The sequence below is a fragment of the Scomber japonicus genome, chromosome 2 (assembly GCF_027409825.1).
Source record: "Scomber japonicus isolate fScoJap1 chromosome 2, fScoJap1.pri, whole genome shotgun sequence".
NCBI lineage: Eukaryota > Metazoa > Chordata > Actinopteri > Scombriformes > Scombridae > Scomber > Scomber japonicus.
Window position 1 is genome coordinate 29,265,406 of NC_070579.1, and position 19,944 is coordinate 29,285,349.

General features: G+C 39.6%; 3 protein-coding genes across 3 annotated transcripts; 1 reads left to right on the forward strand and 2 right to left on the reverse strand.

The window, feature by feature from the left end:
• Positions 1–3,954: 3,954 nt before the first annotated feature.
• r3hcc1l (R3H domain and coiled-coil containing 1-like) lies at positions 3,955–8,533 on the reverse strand. Its single transcript, XM_053332788.1, has 8 exons — positions 8,309–8,533; positions 7,337–7,819; positions 6,692–6,879; positions 6,458–6,528; positions 6,057–6,152; positions 5,817–5,957; positions 4,152–5,208; positions 3,955–4,121 (listed from the first exon to the last, which is right to left on the reverse strand). Exons 2-7 carry the CDS (start codon positions 7,793–7,795, stop codon positions 5,156–5,158), a joined length of 1,008 nt encoding a protein of 335 aa, XP_053188763.1. The 5' UTR covers positions 7,796–7,819; positions 8,309–8,533; the 3' UTR covers positions 3,955–4,121; positions 4,152–5,155.
• On the forward strand, positions 7,844–13,699 carry crtac1a (cartilage acidic protein 1a). Its single transcript, XM_053332777.1, has 14 exons — positions 7,844–7,870; positions 9,485–9,690; positions 9,798–9,994; positions 10,119–10,255; positions 10,376–10,532; positions 10,615–10,749; positions 11,099–11,235; positions 11,311–11,447; positions 11,588–11,670; positions 11,850–11,950; positions 12,040–12,208; positions 12,958–13,103; positions 13,351–13,390; positions 13,531–13,699. Exons 2-14 carry the CDS (start codon positions 9,494–9,496, stop codon positions 13,536–13,538), a joined length of 1,644 nt encoding a protein of 547 aa, XP_053188752.1. The 5' UTR covers positions 7,844–7,870; positions 9,485–9,493; the 3' UTR covers positions 13,539–13,699.
• Positions 13,700–16,577: 2,878 nt separating this feature from the next.
• golga7ba (golgin A7 family, member Ba) lies at positions 16,578–19,944 on the reverse strand. Its single transcript, XM_053332801.1, has 5 exons — positions 19,880–19,944; positions 18,717–18,842; positions 17,393–17,545; positions 16,781–16,882; positions 16,578–16,661 (listed from the first exon to the last, which is right to left on the reverse strand). The coding sequence occupies exons 1-5, from the start codon at positions 19,925–19,927 to the stop codon at positions 16,578–16,580; spliced, it is 513 nt and encodes a 170-aa protein (XP_053188776.1). The 5' UTR covers positions 19,928–19,944.

The window sequence follows — 19,944 nt, forward strand, 5'->3', positions numbered from 1 at the left end:
ATAAAGGAACACGCAGATATAAGGATAGAAAAACTGTACAACTCCTCACCGCACCTCAACATATCAGGGGAAGGAGGTTGAATTTAAAAAAAACATGCCAGTAAACAGAGACATGAGGGTCAGAGGGAGGAGGGTGGGGGGGTTTGGGATGGTTTGGGAGGGTGGGAATTTATGCAAAAATGACTAATTAGCATCCCATGACTGATCATCATCAGAGTGACTGTTCATCTAAGAAAGTCAACGCGATAAGAGGAGATATGCAGAAAGAAAAAAAAGACAGAAAAGTAGGAAAAAGAAAATTTACCAAAGTAAGACACAAGCTTCATTTCACCATAATAAATGCAGTTTACAATTTTAAAAACATATGTAGACTTTATTACTAAATTTAATTCCCCTGATCAAATTAGAACCACAGTTAAGAAAGTAAGGGCATGAACGCACATGAGTACTTTCACAATACTTTAGTAAACTGTTGTCCAGATAATGTCGAACCAGGTAACAGACTGTCTACAAAACCCTGTATGCTTCCTGTGCTTTCTCTGTTCACATTACAAATGCATTTACTGTTCCAACAATGTGGTTCTTGGTTTTGGATGAGAATTGATTTTTGTTTTTTTTATTTCATGGTGCTATTTTGCCGTATTTGAATAAATATTGTAATGTATTGCAAATGTATTGTCATGTACAGTTTTATATTACCTCTCTGAAATATTGTTCTTTAGGTCTCTAATTTATGCAGAATTTTAATGTACTTTTAAGTTGAACCTTGTCCCTGTGTGGCTGTTTTTTGTATTTGTTAATTTTATTATGAGAAATATTTTAACGTGTTTGTTCTTTATCTGTATAACATCGGTAATATCAGATGAGATCTGCTTGTATCACGGTATTGCACCATCAACAGTACTTAATGATAGTGAAAGAATAAACATCAGATTGACAAACTTTATGGTTATTTGAGGCATGTTATTTTACTGCAGAGTTGGTAATGTAAAACAGAAAATAAAAAAGAAATAAGATTAACGTTACAGTTTACAGAATGCTAATTCACTAATATTCCTCTTTTTAAACTGGCTATATAGTGAAGATAAATAAAATCACATGTAACAGCAGTTCATGCTGTTTATACAGTGCTGTGTGCAAATGTGAGACTCTGATCACAGCACCACAGACTCCATTGCCCTGTTTAGCAGATTGTGTAAAGGTTTAAAAAGAGCGACTGGGTTTCCCATCCTCTCCCAGGGAGCCTGACCTAACCGGTGCTTTATGGTTGTTTCCAACCTCATTCCCACTGATGAACACGTACATACACACACACACACACATACCCACACACACCCACACACACCACACAGTGGTAAGTATTCCCACTGTCATATTACATAGGCTATACTTTAAGTATGGGACTTATGATTCAGAAAAGAATATCACTTTCACATTCAGTAAAAAAGACAATAAATATCAAGTGATTTACATAAAGAAAGTTACTACTGAGAGATATACTGTAAATCAATCATTTTGTTAGTGACAGTTGCAGCACAGTGTTACTTACTAAGTGAGTGTATCAGCAGGTGTATTGACTAGGGACAGTGCAATTTTGCATATGAATTCAATTTTTTATTTGAAAAAGGAACACTGTCATTTCTTCTCTCAAAAGTTTCATAATCTCATTTTAAGTGTGCACTGTCATCTTTAAAAAAAGCATGCTGCTGTGCTAATGCCCAGACTCTCAGGTGGCAATCACTCTGACTGTGTCATTAGTAGCAAAGTGTAGAATTTGTGGAGGGGAGGAGGGTGATGTAAGGCGTGTTTGCTGACAGTGTTTGGTGCTAAGAAACGTGCCACCCGACAACACCAGAGTGCTTTGTTGTGGTTGGATATTAGATTGCTCCTTCATTTGGACCAAGCCCCACATTTCATTTGCTCCATGACATAACAGTGTTTCTCTGCTTCTTGGGACCACTGATGGCTCAGTAGTGGTTTGTGTTTGTGTAGTTAACCTAATGAGTGTGTGTGAGACACCCACGGGGCTGCTCTGCGGTGCATCTCCTCCTCATGAAGCCACAGTAAAGCATGAGATTATGGCCAGGGCTCAGATCTCACAAGATGATGGTAAAGATGAGCAGCTGCAGGCAGAGTGTAGTTCAGCTGCAAGAACAACAGCGCAGAGGTAGGTCCACTGCTGTTCTGAATATATGTGTCCACATTTGCTTTTATTCCACACTGGTAGTCATTTTTGGAAGGTAAATTATGTAAGAAAAAGATCATGTGTGCATTGAGACCAGCAAAGGCCTCCCTGCAACTGTTTTAATAAAAATGTAACCATCAATAACAAGAAGATAATTTAATTAGTTACAAATTAGAAGCATGATCTCGTCACTCAAGACACACTTCAAAAAGTCTCATAAAATTGTGGTAAAAGTTATATGTTGTTTATTTTTGAGTCTTAAAGAGATTTACGTGACATTAACCCTTGCATACTGTTCAGGGTCAAATCTGACCATTTTTTACATTTAAGAGCTGTAAACACTCAATACTTATTTCACCTAGGTGGACTTTTCCTAATGTGACCCTGAATATAAGAAATGGAGATAAAACGCATTTTTCTTTTTTTTTAATTTTTGTGTATGAAAATCACAATTCAAACATGCTGTGTTCTATATATATTCTAAAAAATGCTCTCCTGGATCATAAAATAGTTTTTTAATGTATTTTCCCCCCATAAATAAACTGACCACACTCTTCATTCAGTATAGTAAGTATAGTAGTCAAAGTGAGAACTAAGACACTAAAATACACAATGCTCTTTGACTATACCTTTAAATAGCATCACTTATGGTTCCTGGTCAGTTTTAAATGAATTATGATGTTCCAGCAGGCATAAATAAAACATCACTATTCTGATTTTTAATTACCCCTCCACTAAATAAAACAGCATTTTCCTCACTCATTTTTGTTCCCCTGTTTGGTCCATAAAAACACAAATGCTCTCAGATACATTTTCATCAACTTAAATGTGCTGGGCTCATTTGTGATTCCTAATCCACTGATCCCGCTGTATGTAAACAGAAATAATCTTTAGAGATGAGGGGTCTATGAAATGGGATTTGTTCCTGCAGAGATTGTATTTGGATGGCTGTTAATTTAAAAAGATGTGAACACAGAAACTGAGCGTGCAATGGTGCCTCCTCTGAAGCTGAAACACTTTAATTAGCCCACGATGAGCCACGTGGCACAGCGTCTCTGTCGCCCTCAGCCAATGATGTAGATATGAACTCTTTGTTCCAGCAGCACTGGATTGTAGAGATTTAAGATATTAAGTAGCTATAGTTTTGAATATTAAGCACATAATGTATGACTGAACGGTGTCTAAAGGTAACATGTTTTAATATGAATGATCCTTTTTTCAAACATTGAAGTGTACGGCCATTTATCATGTGTCTTTTCAACATTTCCTCCAACATATAGGAGCCAATGAGGCCAAATGTTAACAGTACGTTTCAGATTGAACACAAAGCTCACTGACTGGAAACAAGTAACAACTATGCAGCTCTCAAGGTGAATGAGGTGAGTGCCACAGGGCCTGGGGTTGTTTGGGGTGAAGTCTCAGAGGCAGCTGACTCAAGCTGTCAAAAAAAAAAAAGTCTCTTGAGCCTCGATGAGAGTGCCTGAAGGAGCTCATCCTAATTATGAAAACTTACTCTGAAGTTTGAGGTGGAAGTTAAACCTTAAAATCCATCAGATAGCAGTTTGAAAAGACTTCATGAACATTATTGTTTTAATGTTTCTCTATCAACACAGATATACTTTAACTGGAGTGGAAACATGTTACAGAACCTGGAGTTAAAATAGTGCCCTAAATTATCAAACATAAATTATTTAACAACTTATTTTGCTATAATACTTGTACAGTATCAAGTGTGACAGATTATAATAATAATAATAATAATAATAATAATAATGATAATAATAATAACAACATGCAACTGAAATACAATATCTGCTTATTCAATTTACCAGCTAGACATCTCTGCTACAGCCGTACAGGCACATTAAAACATCATACTGCTAGTTTTTTGGGATTTCTCCTCCAATCATACTAGTTCTGTATAATAATAATAATGCTATTCATAATGTTTTTTTAAATAAAAAACTATGTCAGATTTTTAAAAATGGGTTTAAAGAGTCGGGAGGTAGTCACACAGATGAATCTGAACATGAACAGAATATAAGACACATAACTGATTTGCTCATGTCTCATTGTTCACATATTTTCTCTGCCAAACATTTAAACCAAGAAATGCTTAAATTGTAACTGGCTCAAAAGATGAAGACAAATTATGTCTATCCACTAAAAGCTCTTCTGGTTGAGATTTGTCCTTCAGAACAGATGACATATCATCAGCACAAAATACAAACATTGAATTAAAATCAACCTGCTGAGTAGAGGCCTTTCAATGGGTGTGAGCTGGAAACTGAACTGACTCGAAGGTTTTTAGAAGAAGTTTAATAAGACGCGCCCTGTTGGAATCCATTTACTGAAACGAGTCTCAAACTGCCTGTAAGCAACACTGCGTTTTTTAAAATGACAACTTTTAATACAACTGTCAACATACTCTTAACAATGTACTATTTCAGAAGACTGAATTTAACCCTCACATTTACAGGTAGACTTATTTGGATCATCTTTACAAACATAAAATGTCCATTTAAAGACAAAAATGAATAACATAATTTAATTAGTTATCCTTTAAACATGATTAGGCTCAGCCGTCGTTACAATATTAGAGATATCACAGTACGTGAGTCTATTGTGTTTCACACCCTGCACAAATTAAATATGAAGATAAAGGTTAAGGAACAGAGGTGGGCGCTCTCATGTGATGTAACACTACAGGCTAACAGACAGAAGAGGATTAAATGTTCGGTAGCAGTTGGTGAAGGACTGTTGTGTCCGAAAGAAGGAGAAAGTGGTGGGAATCCATTTCTGGGAAGTATGGTGGTAGGAAGGAGTGTCTGCTTAAGAAAAACAGAGCAGGAGAAGGACAGTATTTATCGAGTGTGAAGAGGTAATAGAAGGTTTTAGCCTCTGCTGAATCAAGGAATCCAAAAAAAATAAAACCAAACAACAGTAGGGGGGGTGTAGTATTCTGTCCAGTCACTTCCCCTCCCAAGCATCCTCCTTCTGTTTGACTGCCAGGCGCTTATTTTCTGAAAGAAATTACAGAGACAGACAGTTCATCATATATCAATCAGCAAAAGCCCTTAACTAAACAACATTTTATGATTTGTTGCTCTAAATTTATATCACCGTCTGCCACATGCAGGAGTCTGAGGAGCTGTGGCAGACCGTGGATATGACCAAACGTGGCATCCAGTCCAAGGACACAATGTTCAGCACAAGATGCACGTCTGCACTGACATTTACTCTGGTGTTGTGATCTTAAATGACGAGCACAGCAGTGCATCATGCTAAGAACAAAAGAAGCTTTTTTTAGCTCACTATACTCAAGGCTCTGACTTCCTGACTAGCTATTCAGTGGACGGCCATTTGTGGTTTTCTGTGCTTATATACTTATGTTCCATCTGTGAGGGGAAATGGCTGCTGTACTGATTATAGACCTGTTATTATCTACACAGGAATGGACGGAGAGCAACTTCTCTTGGCATCAACTTGCAACTACACTTTCAACTGCAGTTTCCTTATAAAGTATGACAACAGCTACCTCTTGTGGTGAAAAGCTTATGACGCAAGCACTGAGGCAAAGAGACTGTCAAATGAGGGCTAAAATGTTCTATTGACCACAGCTCATCTCTACCTCTTGCTTCCTGGAGCTTCTTCCTCTCTGCCTCCCGCTGCTCCTTTGTCACGTTGCTCTTTACACCGAGGGCACCGATCACAAGCTGGCGAGCCAGTGCTGCACTCGTCTGAGGTCTCTCCTTAGCAGGCAGGAGGTAGTCTTGGGATGGACGGTGGATTAAGATAATATTAGTCCTCAAATATGTGTGAAATAAAGAAGACAAACAAATAGAAAACCAAGAAGACGGCCAACTTGTACCTGAGCAGCTACGGGCTTTGGCCTTTACGGCAGGGGAGGATTTGGATAGTGGTCGCAACTTCATGAGGGGATGTTTGGACCTCAGAGCCTCACGGGCTGAAAAGGGAAAAGAAACAACAGGTCGTTTGATATTTTTTATACAATGAAAAAATCAATTGTGTAAGATTATGTGGAAGAATGTGTTTCCCTCAGACAAAGTAAAAGAAACAACTTATAATATCATATAATACCTCAGCAGTCAGTGCATACTTATAATGTTGAGTTTCTCAGTCAGAGGTTACAGACTACTAAAGGTCCTCTGATCCTCTTTATTAAAACAGGTTTCTTCACATTATGACAAGGGAAAGAATATTATAAGCCCCCCCTCAACAGCCTTTTATATGGAGCAGCATTTCACTAACCTGGTATGGGACTTGAGAAGAGACCCAGGGCATGTTTGTCATCAATCCACTGAATGTCAAACCCTCTCTGTCTGAAAATATAAAAGAAGAAAAGGTTACTGAAAGAATGAAGGTAAATAAAACTTATACTTAAAGATCTTAATATAAAAGGGTTACAAGAAACCGGAAAGATATTAATGGATTTGAACTATGAGATTTTAAAATAAAGTAAGTAGTACTTTGAATTTCACCTACTGGTAGCACTGAAACAGTTTGACAAGATCCTCGGTCTTAAACTCAGTAGGAAAATCATAGATCTCTACGATGTGAGAGAGTTCGTCGTCTGTGAGGTCGATGTCCTCATCGTCATCTTGGTCCATGTTGTAGTAATCAAATCTGGCTTCCTGGATGGACTTCTTTTTTCCTCCTTCTTTCAGAGCCAGCTGGAGGAGTGAGGAGGGAATGTGAGCAGATGAGTAAATAAAGAATTTAAACTAAAAAGAAAAAGATAGAGTCTGATTTATATTTCTGCTTTTAGGTGTCAAAGCTCAGTCAAAGATGACCTCCATATTGAAGACTTGCATCCTGACACACACATAAGTCAACAATACCAAAAGCTCAGGAGGTGGTCGGGGTGGTGGAGCAGTAAAGAACATAGGCATTAGTATATCAGAGTTATAATGAGGCCTGTGAGGTGTTACAGGCTACCCTGCACACCTGTGACAGTTTACAGTATGATTAAATATCTCAGGTCAGCTGGTAGCCAAGCAGTAGTTGAATAAGCCACCAATGAAGAACCATGAATGAAGCAGCTGATGCAAGCACAGTTTCAGCTTAGCTGTCTATACTGCTACATTGTTTTTTTTGTTCCTTTCATCCAAACTTAGTCTGATTTCTCACCTCCTCAAGCAGGTGTGGCTCAAGACAATCCCCCTCATCATTGAACAAGGTGTCCCAACTCTCCTCTTCCTCCTTTTCCTCAGGAGAGGACGCCGCCACCCCACTGGTTGAGTCAGGCTGCTCATTACTCCCCACCTCTGTATCCTGTAGCCTCTCTTCCTTCACATCAGGATTGCTTTCACCGTTCTGTACCTCACTCCCATGTTCTCCTTCAATAGGTGCTGTCTTTCCCCCGGCTCCAGCCTTGTCCTTCTTGTTTTTGGCATTCTTTCGTGCCTTGTCTGTGTAGCGAGGCCTAGGTCTTGGTTTAACTTCTCCCTGAGTCTGCGCTTTGTCTTTGGAGGCAGGAAGTCGTTGTTTGGGCACATACAGAGCCTGACTTGGTTTCTTCGACTGAGAAGCAGGTGTGGATGAAGGCTGCGCAGTGGTGCAGTCTTCCTTTGGCTGTTCCGACTCCATTATTAAGAGATGTAATTAAAACACCTGGACCAACAAGGAAAGGAAACAGGAGAAAAGGCAAAGGAATAAAAATAAGTACGCCACAGCTTTGTACCATTTGTGTATATTTCTGAAGACTGCTGTGTTGTTATTTAGTGAAAGCACGTTGAGGGCCACTAAAAACATAACATACTTGGCCTATAAAGATGATAGTGATTCTGATATAGAGTATTCAATATTTCTTAAACATTAATACATTTCCAAAAAAGTCGTGAATCATTTTAATGACATCATCGTTGCATTTTTATTCCAACGTCTTAAACTAGTCAATTACTCTAAGAGAAGCATTTAATATATAACGGTTAGCTAAGCCACAGTTAGCTTCCTCTCGCTGAAGCCGTAAACATTATTTATTGAGGACACAAACCTAAAGTTGACACCGGCTTGCATCAAAATGTAATTCTGTTTTATTTATTTTCACTGAGACTAGTTTTTAACCACACATATAGAATAAATGTCACTCTTTCAGCTTACCCGTATTTGGTTTGTTTAGCAGCAGATTTTCGTCGCACTACTGACGCAGGATTCGGACAAACGCAAAGCACTCTGGGAGTTGGTGTTCTTTAGAGGCTCTGCGGCAAAACTACTGTAGGTTTGTTTTCACGTCCAGTTCGTTTTTTAGCAGAATATACATCGTCTTAATGGGTCAGGATTAGTATTTCGACACAAATAATTAATGTGCTTTCGCTTGAGAATATTATTTATGTGTTATAGCTGTGCTGTGTTTACCTAGCTGCTCCTACAAACACAACCCACTTCAGCGACTTACATCCACGTGCACAGAAACACAGATCAGCCATTGGCCAACACAACGACAGCTCGTCGCTGATTGGCCAAGTGGCCTTCACGTTACACAAGCTGTTTCGTAAAATTTAAAACGTTGTGTAAAAAAAAAAAAACGTTGTGTAAGGTCTTAAATGATATAATAAGGATGCAGATGGCACACACATGACTGCAACCAAGTCGGATCATTTGCATACTAACACAGCTGTCAGGTAAGACGGTATTAAATCCCTTGCATGTGACCGATTCTGTTTAGGAGCAGGCGGAGATGAGAAATAGGCTTTATGCATGGGTAAAAGAGTATGCATTATATTGTACATGAATGACTTTGTGGAGCAAATGATAATATCATGCATCATTTTAACAATGAAACCAGAAGGAATCGGTTATACAGAAAAGACCCTTCTTTTTATGCGCTCTACTGTACTGTAGCTGCAAAAATATACATTGTCAGGTAGGTATCCAAATATGATCTCTTTTCTCTGTTTTTGCAGATAATATCAAACTTAAAATCTTAACTCTCCACAGATTGTCGTTGTTTTTTGGACTTTTCTCAACTTCTACCTCTATATTTCTGCATAGTGTTATGATTTCTTGTATATTTTATGTTCATCATCTGTATGTGAACACCATTATCATTGTCAATTTCGAAGGTTCTGCATAAGTATTGTTGTACTGACCTGTAATGTTGACACAATTAAATTGGTGGAGCTTCCTTTTACATATTACTCATGGTGGAGGTTGAGTCAGCACTGTGAGATAAAATGCTCAAGTAATGTGCATGCATGCTCTCTAACATGTCATGACTATATAAGAACATTCTCATGAACTGTGAAGACAAACACTTAATGCCCTGTGTGCCACCAGGTTAGAGCGATGTGGGGTTCAGGTCTGTTGCTCCTGCTGGTCGGACTCTGGCATCAATCCCATGCTCAGAACTCTGACCCCATGCTTCAGGATGTAACACAGACTATGCTTCCACCTGATGGCCTTCACAATCCAACACAGCTCAATTATGGGATGGCGGTAACTGATGTGGATGGTGACGGCGACCTAGAAGTGGTGGTGGCAGGGTGAGTGTATAAATATATCAATGTAACATCTCCATGTTCATTACACTTTGTAGGAGCTGCTATATGAAAATGTGTTATCAAAATAAACCTGTGTTGTCCTCCATCAGGTATGACGGCCCCAACCTGGTTTTGAAGTATGACCGCACCCAGAACAGGCTGGTAAACATTGCTATTGATGACAGTAACTCTCCATACTATGCACTGAGGGACCGAGCAGGGAACGCCATTGGAGTTACTGCCTGTGATGTGGATGGAGACGGACGTGAGGAGATCTACTTCCTCAACACAAACAATGCCTACTCTGGTAAATACTTATGATCTGTCCTCAGAAATACAAATTGCATGACCCCAGCAGGTAATTTCAGGTAGATGAATGATTTTGCATCCTCATTTATTTATTTTTTATTCCATCTTTCTTTTTTTTGCAGGACGGGCAACTTACTCAGACAAGCTCTTCAAGTTTCGTAATGGCCGATTTGAGGATCTGCTCAGTGACGAGCTCAATGTGCGTCGTGGCGTTGCTAATCGCATGGCAGGACGCTCTGTGGCATGTGTCGACAGAAAGGTCAGTATACCCACTTTGTCTGATGGCTTGGTTCTCCACACCTCAGCCTCTTTATTTTGCCTTTCTTTGATAATTCTGTCAATTCCGTCTGTGACTCTTTTGCGTGTTGTTTCTCTGCAGGGAACTGGCCGCTACTCCATCTACGTGGCCAACTATGCCAGTGGCAACATCGGCCCCCACGCCCTCTTAGAAATGGATGAGGCTGGCAGTGATTTGACCAAGGGCATCATTGCTCTGTCTGACGTAGCTGCTGAAGCTGGAGTGAACAAGTACACTGGTCAGTTAGAGAAAAATAAAGCTTGTGATGTTTTGGAGTTGGCCAAATTGGCTCCTGCATTCAAACTTTGGTTGTTGTGCAGGCGGCCGTGGCGTGGTGGTTGGACCAATCCTAAGCCAGTCAAGATCGGATGTGTTCTGTGACAATGAGAACGGACCCAACTTCCTGTTTAAGAACAATGGAGATGGGACTTTTGTTGATATGGCCAGAAAGGCAGGTGAGAATTAGAAAGGAAAGAAGCTGAAAGCAGGTATAGATTTTTTTTAACAGTAGCATTTCAGTGCAATTATTATACAAGATAACTGTATGCCTGTCAAAGTGTGTCCTTTTTATCTAATATATTTTATAGCAAAAATTCTATTTTTTATTTTGTTTAAGTACAGAAATACAGCTAACATTTCTTTAAACAAAGGATTTTTTTAGTCCACTGTACTGAATGCCCATATATAGTGTGCATAAGTACAGCTGTTGTGTATTTTACTTGAAAAGACATCATATCTGAAAACAGTATACAGTATTCCAGCTCCAGCAGCGTTATTACTTCAATACTGTGTTAACCTGTAAAGGTGTGGAGGACCGATACCAGCATGGCAGAGGAATAGCACTAGCTGACTTCAATGGTGATGGAAAGACGGACATCGTCTACGGCAACTGGAATGGCCCACACAGACTTTTCCTGCAGGGCAGCGACTTTAAATTCCGGGTAAGTAAAGAGAACAAGTAAATGTCTGTAAATGATGAGATTTGATCAAGCCTGACACTATGTTATCATGTGCAGAATATTGCTACTGGAGGATTTGCCACCCCCTCCCCTATTCGCACGGTCATCGCTGCAGACTTTGATAATGACAAGGAGCTGGAGGTGTTTTTCAACAATATTGCCTACAGAGGCAACGCCCCCAACAGGCTGTTCAGGTGAGATTTCAATTATTATGTGAACCCAAACTCAAAAGAGAGACATCCTACATATAAGCAATAACTGTAAGAAGCACATATCCTGGATTATTGAGTACATTATCAGTTTTTTAAAAAGAATCTTATGTGTTTGATTGCAGGGTGTCGAGGAGAGCTGATGCAGACCCTGTGATCCAGGAGCTTAATGTGGGAGATGCTGCAGAGCCACAAGGAAGAGGAACAGGTCAGATATCTCAGACTAGAAGACTTTGGAGTACATATTTTCATCAATTTCATTGTCAAAATGTTGTAATCTTAACAAAATATTCTGATGTTGAGCTGCCTCTGTATTTGGATGAGATTTACAGTGACACAGCTCTTATGTAGGTCAGTGCAGTGAAGCTCTCTGCCTGTTTTGAACAGGTGGCACTGTGACAGACTTGGATGGGGACGGACAGCTGGACCTGCTGTTGGCTCACGGCGAGAGCGCCCAGCAGCCGATCTCTGTCTTCAAGGTCACGCAGGTGTGCGCATGTGCTTACATACGTGTGTGTTTGTTGATGATAAACAACCTCTGACTATCCACAACGTAACCTGTCACCCGTGTTTGCAGGGCTCGTCCAATAACTGGCTGCGTATCATCCCTCGCACCAAATTTGGCTCTTTTGCTCGAGGTGCCAAGGTAACAGCCTTTACCAAACAGAGTGGGGCCCAAACACGCATCATAGATGGAGGCTCAGGGTACCTGTGTGAGATGGAGCCTGTTGCCCACTTTGGCTTAGGTAAGTTATGCCTACACACTTTATAGACACTGGAAGAAAATGGGTAACATTTCTCAAGTAAAAGAGAGTGTGTGTTGCCATTATTTAAAATGATGAGTATTAAACTCAGTATACACATTGATCTTATTAGTACAGGCTGATAAGGAATAGTTCAGCATCCTGGTAAGTATACATTTATTAGTTTTATTGGTAAGTGTTGAGTGAGAAGATTGATATGATACCACTCTCATATCTACCATTCACATGAAGCTAAAGCAGGGTGGCAATTAGCCTAACCTAGCACAAAGACTGGAATCAGGGGGAAACAGCTAGCGTTGCTCTGTCCAAAATATTTTTTTAAAAGCCTAACAGCATATCTAAATCTCACTAATTAACATACATGTCATTTTTTTGAATCCATACACAAACAGAAACAACTGTTGGCGGTTTTTGAGAGACTTGGTTAGTGTAACACACGGCAACACAAGAAGTCACTGCTTCCAGCTGTTTCTTTCACTTTCAGTGTTTATGCTAAGATCACTACTTTCCTGTGTGGCTCTAGCTTCCTACTTATTACACAGACATGAAAGAGTCTTTCTTCTAGTTCTCAGCAAGAAATCAAATTAGCTTGTTTCCCAAAATCCATAACTCTTCCATTAATATGTGATATTGTGTTGTCGTCGCACATACTGAAATTTATGTGAATTTTTGAAAGATGTATTTTCGTCTTCCTCATGATGCTCAGTGATTTTTCTCGTCATGACTCCTAGGAAACGATGTGGTGACCGTACTGGAGGTCTCTTGGCCTGATGGCAGCTCCCTCACTCGTGTCGTTCAGCCTGCTGAAATGAACTCAGTGGTGGTAGTAGCCTATCCCACAGGGAGGGAAATGTCTGTGCTTGCCAATGACACACAGGTATGCACTGTGGATCCACGGCATGAATTATGAACACGGGTAATGTTACAGTCAGTCTGTGTTTACTGGCCTTTTGAGCTGATGCAATCAACCACAGTCTTTATTTCAAATCAATTGGCAACAAAAAACCCAACCTTTCCCTCTTTCTTTCACTGTATCAAGTTGTTCAGTGATATTTTTCTATAAAACCCAAATGAATGAACATATTTGGTTTGGTACCAATAAACTCCTTTCTTCTCTTTTTCAGTGTGGTAAAGGCTTTACTGTCAAGAACGGCCGCTGCGCAGGTGGGCAAAGTTTTTTAAATAAAGATAAATAAATAAATAGCAATTTATCTTTTTCTATATTTTTATTTATCAAAAGCACTTTAAAATCAAATATTATTTTATATTCTTTTTAATTTTCTTTTATGTTTATTTTTCTACAGGTATTTGAGGACAATCACATGTAATGCAATAAAAACCTGTGTGGCAGACATTTTATTTTTCTTTCTTCTGTATTTTAGGACAGGGGCATTGGTTTCTTTACTCTATGAGTAGTTTTAATTTTGTTTTACTATTTTTTTTAAACTTTTTTTTATTTCATTAGTTTCAATTTCATTAGTCACCTATTTACTGCAGCTTGTGTTCTGGTTGATATTTCATGTACCATGGCAAACTCCCGAAATAAACTCCTTCAAATCAATATGCTGGGTGTGTCAGATTATCATTCTATAATTGAAAAGTTATATCAGTGGTTTCAGTGTCTTGAGCTATTGTTTGTTCAAATACAAGATGAGAAGTGTCTCTCATGTGTTTGCACGCCTCTCCTCTGCCTTTTCTACTACTCATTCCATATGTCCTCCATCTCTTTGGTTTCAAACATTGTACAGTGTTGTCTTGACCTCTCATATGCCCTTCTTTGTTTTCCCCCACCCATTTGTTCTTTTTCTCTCCCTTCATCCCATGCAGCGTTGGCTCCATTTTATGATGGCATCCGCTCCACCTCTGCCTCCACGTTTGAAGCCTCCTGTTTTAAGACAGTTTTACAACAGTTTGTCTTGGTTCTCTCTTTACTGACAGATCTAAGAAGACAGTAGCATTCAGGGCAACAGTAATACAATAAGAACAGACAGAATGTATCTAGCAGTGTTTGTCTGGATCAAGCATCTGCTAAAAGGACTTCCTGTGATATGCAGGAATAGCATGTTTTATCTGGATGCATTACTTAATCATTTCCTACTATCTGGACGTCATACAGTCTGGACATTTCCTGTTTGCTGTAGTCTTCCCATGTTGTCAGCCAGCTGATGCTGTTGTCATGTAACCAGTTAAGCATGCATGCAGACATGAGGGAATTTGCCTGACCAAAGCTTTTCATGCATCAAATTAGCAAAGCTTTTTCATCCAGGTGCCTGATCCTGATCCTGATCCTACTGCATGAAACTATTTTAAATTACTATAATGCAAAAAAAAAAAAAAAAAAACTTTTTTACATTTTCCTGTGATTAATTTGTGGTAAAATTGCCATGGTGACAGGAGAATATGTTGATGAAGTCAGTGGTTTCATAGAATCAAAGAATATTCTATTTTACATAAACCATGATTTTTAAGGAAAAGGAAAAAGATCCCCTTGTACCCTCTCTTAGTTTACTTGCTTAGTTTCGCTCATGGATGCTCATGGGATCATGATTACACACTCAACACTTAAGCCAAGATAGCCCGATATTACTGTTTGCCATAACTTCAGACGACATCAAATACAATTACACATGTTTAGGCTATTCTACATGATCTCCTTTTGATACTTAATCTGATAACTAATGTAACATTTGTTTCACATCCACACACTGAGCCTCCCCTGAAACTGTTCGGAGCCCCCAAGAGAGGCCATCCTCTCTATTTGAAATCTCTTGATATAATCTAATACAAATATGTTACTGTTCAGCAAAGATGATGAAACTGGTAAGACAGAATTATATAAAATGTCAATTATGTTCACTCAATACTTCTCAATAATTTAATACATTAGAGCAACATTGTTTTGGTCGATTTAAAGCTAAAGTGCCAACAGGTCACCAAGCACTTATACACTATATTACCATTAAAACAGCCGACAGAGCAACAGTAACATTGTTTTTGAGGTTTTTTTTCTGGATGCCTGTTGAATGTAAGTATTCACTGTGCTTTAGATCAACTCCTGAGGGAAATATCTGGCTGTTTGCCAGCTGCTTGGGTTTACCAAAGACTTTAGATGGAAGAGTGGTGAGTGACCATTATTAATGTAATAATATTAGCACCTGTGATTTTCCTGCAGTGACAGGTCAAAAGCCATAAGAAATATCTTTTCTATAGATGTACAATACAACAAAGAAAAATCAATTCTGTGCAGCTGTGATGAAACAGTATTTATTTGACACCAGTCATAAACACCTTGTTGCTATGTGTATCAAACAACAAGCAGTACGAAAGTTTGTTCTTGCACAAAATGTCACTAAAGGAAAAGACACATTCACATTTGTGAGCCAGTTTTTTGGCAGTTGTTGTTCTTTGGAAGTTCGTTCAGAAATCAAGGAAGGGTTGATGTATCTCAAAACACGACACGTATGATTCAGGAAGACTTTTAGTTTAACCCATCCTTTGTCTACTTACTGATGCATTCAATGCACCATACGCCTTTGCATAATCAAAATTTAGGAAGAGTTGGTCTCGCTCAGTGAAACCAAGAGGTTAGTACTTAGATATGTGCATGTGTCTGTTTGTGTGTATCAAATAAAATGCAGGCTTCATGTGAGAAAGATGGAAGATCTGCTACATTATATACATGGCTAAATGACATTCAGCTTCTACCAGATAGCATGATTTACAGCAGAGGTGGAGGAAGAAGGGTTTTTTGTACAATATATCTGGGCTCTGGATGGGTGAAACTTTGTGATGCCCTACTCAAATAACTGGTCAACCTTCTTACATTTCCTAAAATCTGGAAAACTAGAGCTACAGATATATGTTTTCAAAAGCCAGTGGATGGATGGTAGTGATGCTTTTAGTCCAGTTTCATGGTTGGTTCACAGCTGTGGCTGATCTGGACCACATGATGCAACTGTGGTGGCTGAGGTATGAGGCTTGTGGTCTTCAACTTCAAAGAGGACAGGAGGGGGAGTAATGATACGATCACACAAAGTATTACTAGCGACATGTTTTTTCTTTCTTTTCACTTAGACTTTCCATCCAACGTTACTGTATCACTACATGCACACTAACTACTAAAGTGCAAGTTTTAAGTGTTCACTGTGAAGAAAAAGCTTGATCAACTTAAGCATGTGATGGCAGGTCAGGAGCAACATGCCTCTCTCAGGTAAAGATAGTCAATCCTTTGTGTGAGCGTAGCTTCAGGATGTATGGGTCTAAGTGTTGGGACAGGAGTGGTATCACTGTCCTAAGTTCAACTCTGGGGTTGTGAGTGATCAGGGGGACATGGTTTTAAGGAAGTATCCAGTCATCGAGCGGTGCTGCCGGACACAGAGCTGCTCCCTGAGCTGGAGCCACTGGAGCCCCGGTCTTCATAGATGGAAATCTCTATCTGGTGAAAGTAGTTAAGGACCAGGATTTATCCATGGAGAAAAAGTTTAAATCAAAACAGAAAAAGATAAATGGATATGTTTTTATGCAATTGCAACTGCAAACACTGAGTAAGGATACGACACGCATTCCCCTTTCTATGGGATCTGTGATGAGCAGGCCTCTGGGAGCATAGATCGTTTCATTTTGCTCCTGTATGTACTTGGCTATCTTCTTCAATACCTGACATGCAGACAGAGACAAAAAAATCAAGACAAATAATATGGAACAAAGGCATGTTAAAGGATTTTCATGTCAGTCTTAAATCAACAGTCAGGTGCCCATATAATTATTGAAACAGATTTTGCTCCCTATTATCATTTCTGTTCATATTGGCTCTTACAAGATCTTCTCCAAATGTGCTTACAAGATTTAAACAGAACTGGCAGCAGTTACAGTCTTATTAGAAAAATTCTCTTTGTGTCTCAACAGCAAGTGGACAGCTCGTGCCTCATATTGGCTTCAAATAAACTTAAATAATGATTTTGCACAGAAGGAGAGCTGTGGATTTTGTCATCACTTACACTGAAAGAGCATTATGATCTCTTCCTTTTCAGTATGAACAGGAGGAATGAAATACAGCAAGAAAAATCAAAGTTCATTTAAGCACCTGTTATTTTAGAAAAGACATTTTTGAACCTATCCCAACCCTTTATCAATAAAATGTGCAAGGTCATAGAGCCACAGTCTGACCTTTTCATAGCGTGTCTCCATGCAGAGGAAGATAAGATATGCTGTAGCACAGGCCAGACAGCCCTCCAAATAAGACTGGCCTCCAATCTTTTCTGCCTCTGCGTAGTAGTTATTGAGCGTCTTCACAGTGTCCTCAAACAGTGTCCGCTCAATCTGGAGACACACACAGGACAGAATCATGGGTAGTAACAGAAAGCTTTCAAGAAATTCAAAATTTAAACTAACTTCATCTCTATGTTTCTCTTCTTGTTCCTACAGTTGAATGTTTGAGCTTCACTGTGCAGAAGGATGACTTTGTATTCACATTCATCTGCTGAAAGAAGAAAGTTTCTCTTCGCTCATTTAAAATCTGATTTTTAGGGATGGGCCTACCAGCATGATTTGTCACAACTAGTTTGGACCCAATGCTGCAGAGTATTGAGTACCTGATGCACCAGATGTTTTGCTACACAGAACCATCTGATAGGTCCTTGGAAACTCTTTGGACAAGGGCAGACACTAAAAAAAATATGTGGCCGGTGATTGGATGAACCATCTGTCTGTTATTGACCTTGCAAGGCAGCATGATTTGCAAGAGATCACAAGATCACAAGATCACACATGAATCCTCATTGGCTGCTGATTTTCCCAAACCACCAGTGGATCAGATACATACACTGAAGCCTGATAAGATGGATTATCACAGTGATCTTGTGATCATGTGATCTCATGATCTCGCAAATCTAGCTGCCTCATAAGGTAAGATTATTGTTATATGTTTTAAGACATATTGGAGGGGAGCTTTAAAGTTACATAGTGACCTGGTGTGTAGAACCATATTGCAACGTTGCTTTGATCACAGGTTTAGTTCCCAAAATGCAGCTGTAAACAACATTACTACATCATTTAATTTCTGTTAATGATGTAATTAATTCAACAACCACTGTTGAGATATACACTATGAAAAAGAAGGGTTAACACATCAATGGGTTTTTGTATTTTACATTAATGAGCACATAGCAACCAGTGTTTTGAATTTATCATGTGTAATTCTTTCCAACATAAAGACCTTTTCTAAGTGACACACCTACTAGTAATGTTTTAATTGGCAGAGATCTCAATCCAGGTGTCCAAATCAACACACTGGTGGCATTCATATCATGAATTTTAAAGCATTAAAATAGTTTTCTGATCACAAACATTACTAGTACTAGTAGTACTATCTGGTATGACAAATATACATCCAAATGCACTATGGTTGACTCTGAACTTGTCATGGATAAGAGGGCAACACAACAGGTAACACAAAACACAAAACAGGTAGCACAGCATTCTGACTCCTTACCCTGCTCTCCAGCTCGGATGGGAACTTGGTCTGGAACTTGCAGGTGGTTCCCTCACTGTAGTCTCTCTGGATGAAGACTTTGTTGGCCAGAGACGCACTGTGCCTCAACTCCTGCAGGTTGTGGAACTGAGGAGGAGACAAACAGAAGCAGGTTTGATGTCTCTTTAATGAGTCCCCAGAGTTAAATCTGCTCAGTAGTGATGTGTGCAAACAGCAGCTGATCTTTTGGTATTTGGAAGTACAGGATGATGGAGGAGACTGTCATCCATCACTTTGTGGCTCCGTGTCTGTACTCATTTCTGCCCTGTTGGCTGTTGGAACAAAGCCCAGCATTTGGACATACTATCTTTTACACACACACACACACACACTTTCATTGTCTCTCTCACTCTGTCTCTGGTGTTACAGGGAGGTAAAACCTTGCAGGAGATGGGGCAACATTTCACTACCGCTCACAACAGATCGATCAGGCGGAACACGATGAAGCATACTGATAAAGATCCAAATCTTACTATTCTTTAGATCTCAAGTATGTGTACTGTGAATAAGGATCACTCTATTTTCCCCTAATGAATCATATTTTTTCGCATTTTATCGAACGGACGACTGGAAAGAATGGGAAAGCAGCGATGACGGTTCAGGGCGGCGTGGCATCTGTCCATGGTGCTGAACGTGGTAGTGAGTGTGTGTGTGTGAGAGAGAGAAAGATAGAGTGAGTGTGAGTGAGTGTGTGTGTGTGTGTGTGTGTGTGTGTGTGTGTGTGTGTGTTTCTGGTTACTGGTCAACACAGTGGCCTGTCACCGGATTAACGGGGCGTCTCAACAGACAAAAACAAATCTGTTTTCACCAAAACAGTTTAACATCATCACGGTGAGGGTCCGTCGATTCTGCCCCATTTCTGTCTCCATTATAAGGTCAGCTGACTTTCTGAATTCCCGTTAATGAGGTTTTCTCCTAAAAAAATGCTCACAGGAGGACGAACCTAGCGAGATAATGTAGGACACACAGTCATCTGTCCGGATTTAGTGTGCCACAGTTTAAGCTTGATCCTTCTCAATGCCCCAAATTGACCATGTGAACTGCGCCCGCGCTTGTTTCACTCAGACGATCATTAAAATTGTTCATGCTGGTAATCGAAAGCTCACATAATGTGTCAGTCTTACCTCTGTCGCCATGTTGCCATCCGTGGCCGTAGGGACGAGTCCCTGCATGCGCTGAAATCGCTTTA